This window comes from Saccoglossus kowalevskii, chromosome 9, assembly GCF_978046115.1.
Source record: "Saccoglossus kowalevskii chromosome 9, keSacKowa6.1, whole genome shotgun sequence".
Classification (NCBI taxonomy): Eukaryota; Metazoa; Hemichordata; class Enteropneusta; family Harrimaniidae; genus Saccoglossus; species Saccoglossus kowalevskii.
In genome coordinates, this window is record NC_140649.1 from 9,727,514 (window position 1) to 9,733,513 (window position 6,000).

General features: G+C 36.0%; 1 protein-coding gene across 1 annotated transcript in view; it reads left to right on the top strand.

Moving 5' to 3' along the window:
- LOC102809070 (neuronal acetylcholine receptor subunit alpha-10-like) overlaps positions 1-3,132 on the top strand; it is a 36,337-nt gene extending 33,205 nt beyond the window's left edge. The window contains exons 7-8 of the mRNA XM_078012657.2: positions 138-464; positions 1,956-3,132. Coding sequence (XP_077868783.1) covers positions 138-464; positions 1,956-2,509 — 881 coding nt within the window. The 3' untranslated portion in view covers positions 2,510-3,132. The remainder of the gene's footprint in view (positions 1-137; positions 465-1,955) is intronic.
- The last annotated feature ends 2,868 nt before the right edge of the window (positions 3,133-6,000 follow it).

Sequence of the window (6,000 nt, forward strand, 5' to 3'; positions counted from 1 at the left end):
GAACAATCTGGTTCCGATTCCCTGGGGTGTTGGATAAAACCCGAATAAGCCATAGCTCGAAACGCATGGATGTCGTTAGTGGATAATGGAAGAAATCACCTCATTTGAATATGCAAATTTGTCATTTCTTCTCCCAGGTGACACGACAGTCTTCAAAAGTGATGGCGAGTGGGAAATGGAAAATCTGCTGGCCGAAGGTCATGTCGAGTACTACCCAGACGCACCTGGCATTCCGTACACAGACGTTACTTATACGGTGTTATTCAGACGAAGATCGCAATATTATATTTTTAATCTCATCATGCCGTGTATTTTAATCTCCATCATTTCGATGCTGAATTTCTTTTTACCTGCTGATTCTGGAGAGAAGATTAGTCTGGGCATTACAGCGTTGCTGTCTCTCACGGTGTTTCTTCTCCTAATTGCTGAAACCATGCCTCCTTCAAGTGAAGTTCCCCTCATAGGTAAGATACAATCGGGGGATGCATAAAATAGTGTGCCTGAGTGTACATGAAGTCATTTGTCGGACGTTTTGATCGAAAACAAGTTCTCGTTACAAGAAAATTAAACGTTCATGTCCAGTCTGTAATATCTGAGAGGTTTACTCCTCTTCTGACTCAGTTCATCAAAAATTTGACGACCGACGCCATCTTGAAAAACTGATCATGTTCGCAGTAGTTTTACTGAATCGCAAAACATCCCGGATATTTCCGTTTGTACTATATATTGAATTTACTTGAATGTAGAGGCTTCTCAAGGTGATGCATTGCATTACACGTAGGGGACAAGCTTAATGGATTTATAAGGTAGATATCCTACAGGTTTCAATTAATTTTAGTGACTAAATCAATCCTAAGAAAGATGTCGGTGACATCGAACCTTGTTGTAGGCCAACCATCCTTTTGACTGAGATATTTTTCGCACACCTAACTATTGTTATTGCTGTTTCCCTAAAACCTACCGCTTAAATTAAACTATTACCGTATATTCCAGGTAGAGGTGACGTTATTCGCAAATAAAAATGTTATATAAGTATATTATAGACTTCATATGAAAAAAAAACATAAATGAAGAATGATAAATTCCAACGGTTATATTTTCATAGTTTTTTTTTTTCAGAGTGCATAATGTGCACTGAATCTACAAACAAGTATAAACTTGCAAAACTTTTAAGTGTAACCGTGGTAACATAATTTATATCGAATACATTTTTGTAACAACCCCATTTGTGCTATTTTACACTAAATTCAAATGAATATAAACGAATGGATGTTAAACTGCGCTGTCTTGGAAGTGGATATTTTTTTTACACAAACAATCCCGAATAACAAATTCAACACAATTATATAGATCACTGTGCCCCCATGGTTGTGATAGATAAACTGCTAGTGGGGATCAAAAACGTTCTGCAGTAAGAATGGATGAAAACTTGTTTTATCCAACTCCCGATGTTAGAAAAAAACAGCTATTCAAACAACACATCACAGGATTTAGGATTATGAAGGTGTATTTCGCGAGTAAGGTTAATTCTGAGCAATTAGTGTGTAGCTTATAAAAACGGCGCAGCTGAAACGATGAAGCCGTAGCAGTATCTTGGGCAATCAATGGAACAGTTTCATAAGCTGTAAGCTAGTTTCTCAAAGGGAAAACCTACCTTTTAATGTTTCGTTCGTAATAGTGTAATGAATAGCTATGCATAACATAGCTGTAATACAATTTTTTAAAAAAGGAGCTTGTTAAACACGTTTCTCAACTTTCATTATGATTCTTCTTTATGTAAGAAATAGACACCAGCCGACTGAAGATAATCCACCTAATAAAAGTTAATGAGCTTGGCTTTGTTCCAAAGTTTGTTCCATTTAATTCCAAGTTATGGTAGTGCTTGAGCGATTGTTTTGCCCCATCCAATCCCACTCCACACCGCATTTTTGTCATGAATCTGTCTTATATTTCAGGGCAATACTATGCTGCTACCATGGTGCTGGTTTCGTTGTCACTTGTAATGACAGTCATGGTTCTTAATTTACATTATCGCGGACCATCTAGCAAGCCGGTTCCCCGGTGGGTCAAGAGGTTGGTGCTTGGACACTTGCAAACCTTTCTGCTGGTACGAAATCCTCCAAATTTTAACGAAAACTTCAGAAAAAGCCGACGCAAGATGAGAAGAAGGGACTTTACAATATCGGAATTCGTTCCCTATACAGAAGATGGAAGGGAATCCCCCATCAACGGTATCAAATTTGGCGGACGATTAAAAAGGCCGAATGAAAACATGAACAGTGCCAACCACAGCGAGCCTCAAGCCACTGAACACTCTGCGCTTATGAAGCATATAGTACGAGAAATGAAGAGTATCACAGCGAGGCTAGACGATCAGGACAAACACTCTATTCTTCATTCTGAGTGGAAACAGGTTGCCTTGGTGATTGATAGACTCTTTTTAATAATTTACTTTATCGGAACCTCCTTAACAATTGTGTACATTTCGATTAATATTCCCATGGGTTGATGCATTGATTTACATCTTATAATATATGACGGTGGCGAGGACAAGCTTGGACCATGTTTGCCAGAATTAGATAAGCTTCCCCACGACGGATCACATCGACAATCTCCGTGCAAGTAGCGATTCCAGACGATTTGGTTTTGTAACACCTGACGCCTTGGATAAGACGAAACACATTGAACAATAAACTTCAAGGAAATCGGTGCCGGTCGACTGTCTGTCTTGATGACGCACGTTTGTCATTGTTGAAAGAATCCATCACCGGGGCAGTGGCCGACTAAATTTTAGAAACGCTTGTATGAAAATACAATTAGTGTAACTTTTCTTTTTGTAGTTTATAGTCATAACAGACAACCCTGCATTCGACGTCATTTCAGGCTGGTCCTTATTTGAATAATGCTACGTTATATTGAAAGGTCGTCTAAGTTTAAGAGTATAATGCAAGACTAGTCTTATGTGCATTCGTTCAGGCGATGGTTTAACCGCGACCGTGTACCAAGAACAGTGTGTTCGTACTAAATACTGTATATTTCAAAAGTTCAACATCTGAATATCGTTTTTCTTACCTTATCCCGGTAAAATAAAATTAGAGCAACGAGTACTGCTTTGGATACTTCTCTCTACAACGAACTATTTCATTCAACAATGTATCCTGACAGATTCATTTGCTGCCGCCTTTTATTTTAACGACATCCCTTGGTTTCATACCATGATAATATTTCATATCATGTATTACTTCAGATAGTTATTTGCTCGTTGAGATTTTATTTGAGGTGAGATTAGTATTTGCAATATATATACGTCAAGAGGGGAAACGTTGTTAGCGGTTCAAGTAGGCATCGCCTCACTACTTCACAAGAAATATTTTCCTCGCTTTTGTATCTCTTTATTATGTATTGACTGCTACGTACTTTCATCGCTATGCGTTTCCGTCTTCTCTAAAACTTTGTAATAAGAACGTAAGAACACAACCAGGAGTTTATCTCTTTCCCCCCACTCTTCGTCGGTCAGGATGTTGAGTTATTAATTGAGGAAAATAGTTCATTATGAGTTTGAACTCCAAGTATAACCGACTAATAGGTTTATTTGTTTTAGTAGTTTTCTTTGTACATACTATTCTGCAAAAATACATTGTATATTATAACATGTCTATTGCAATAACGCTAAAGATAATTTCAAATAGTGTTTATGAGTTCATCATTTGTTTACTAGATCTTTAATATATCATGTTACATGGAAGAGCTGTATAAATGGTGTTATATTTAAATTAGTTCCTATCATTGATTCATTCATTCCCGCTATCCAAACTCGTATAGAAGTACACAGGTAGGTGTAACAAAAAATGTCTCAGCAACACCAGCGTCTAAAGATTTCCATTATGTCAGATCTCGCATATTACCAACCATATCAGAGTCTTAGCATTTCCATTATGTCAGATCTCACATATTACCACACACATCAGTGTCTTAACATTTCCAATATGTCAGATCTCACATATTACCACACACATCAGTGTCTAAACATTTCCATTATGTCAGATGTCATATATTACCAACCATATCAATGTCTAAACATTTCCATCATGTCAGATCTCACATATTACCAACCATATCAATGTCTAAACATTTCCATTATGTCAGATCTCATATATTACCAACCATATCAATGCCTAAACATTTCCATCATGTCAGATCTCACATATTACCACACACATCAGTGTCTTAACATTTACATTGTCAGATCTCACATATTACCAACCATACCAATGTCTAAACATTTCCATCATGTCAGATCTCACATATTACCAACCATATCAATGTCTAAACACTTCCATTATGTGCGATCTCATATATTACCAACCACATCAGTGTCTAAACATTTCCATTATGTCAGATCTCATATATTACCAACCACATCAGTGTCTAAACATTTCCATTATGTCAGATCTCATATATTACCAACCACATCAGTGTCTAAACATTTCCATTATGTCAGATCTCACATATTACCAACCATATCAATGTCTAAACATTTCCATTATGTCAGATCTCATATATTACCAACCATATCAATGTCTAAACATTTCCATTATGTCAGATCTCATATATTACCAACCACATCAGTGTCTAAACATTTCCATTATGTCAGATCTCATATATTACCAACCACATCAGTGTCTAAACATTTCCATTATGTCCGATCTCACATATTACCAACCATATCAATGTCTATACATTTCCATTATGTCAGATCTCATATACTAGTATTACCAACCATATCAATGTCTATACATTTCCATTATGTCAGATCTCACATATTACCAACCACATCAGTGTCTAAACATTTCCATTATGTCAGATCTCACTATTACCAACCATATCAGTGTCTAAACATTTCAATTATGTCAGATCTCAGTATTATCAACCACATCAGTGTCTAAACATTACCATTATGTCAGATCCCACTATTATCAACCATATCAATGTTTAAACATTTCCATTATGTCAGATCTCACATATTACCAACCATATCAATGTCTAAACATTTCCATTATGTCAGATCTCATATATTACCAAGCAAATCAATGTCTAAACATTTCCATTATGTCAGATCTAACATATCACCAACCACATCAGTGTCTAAACATTTCCATTATGTCAGATCTCACATATTACCAACCATATCAGTGTCTAAACATTTCCATTATGTCAGATCTCATATATTACCAAGCATATCAATGTCTAAACATTTCCATTATGTCAGATCTCACATATCACCAACCACATCAGTGTCTAAACATTTCCATTATGTCAGATCTCACTATTACCAACCATATCAGTGTCTAAACATTTCCATTATGTCAGATCTCACTATTATCAACCACATCAGTGTCTAAACATTACCATTATGTCAGATCCCACTATTACCAACCATATCAATGTCTAAACATTTCCATTATGTCAGATCTCACTATTACCAACCATATCAGTGTCTAAACATTACCATTATGTCAGATCTCACATATTACCAACCATATCAATGTCTAAACATTTCCATTATGTCAGATCTCACATATTACCAAACATATCAATGTCTAAACATTTCCATTATGTCAGATCTCATATATTACCAAGCATATCAATGTCTAAACATTTCCATTATGTCAGATCTCACATATTACCACACACATCAGTGTCTAAACATTTCCATTATGTCAGATCTCACATATCACCAACCACATCAGTGTCTAAACATTTCCATTATGTCAGATCTCATATATTACCAAGCATATCAATGTCTAAACATTTCCATTATGTCAGATCTCACATATCACCAACCACATCAGTGTCTAAACATTTCCATTATGTCAGATCTCATATATTACCAAGCATATCAATGTCTAAACATTTCCATTATGTCAGATCTCACATATCACCAACCACATCAGTGTCTAAGCATTTCCATTATGTCAGATCTCACATATTACCAACCAT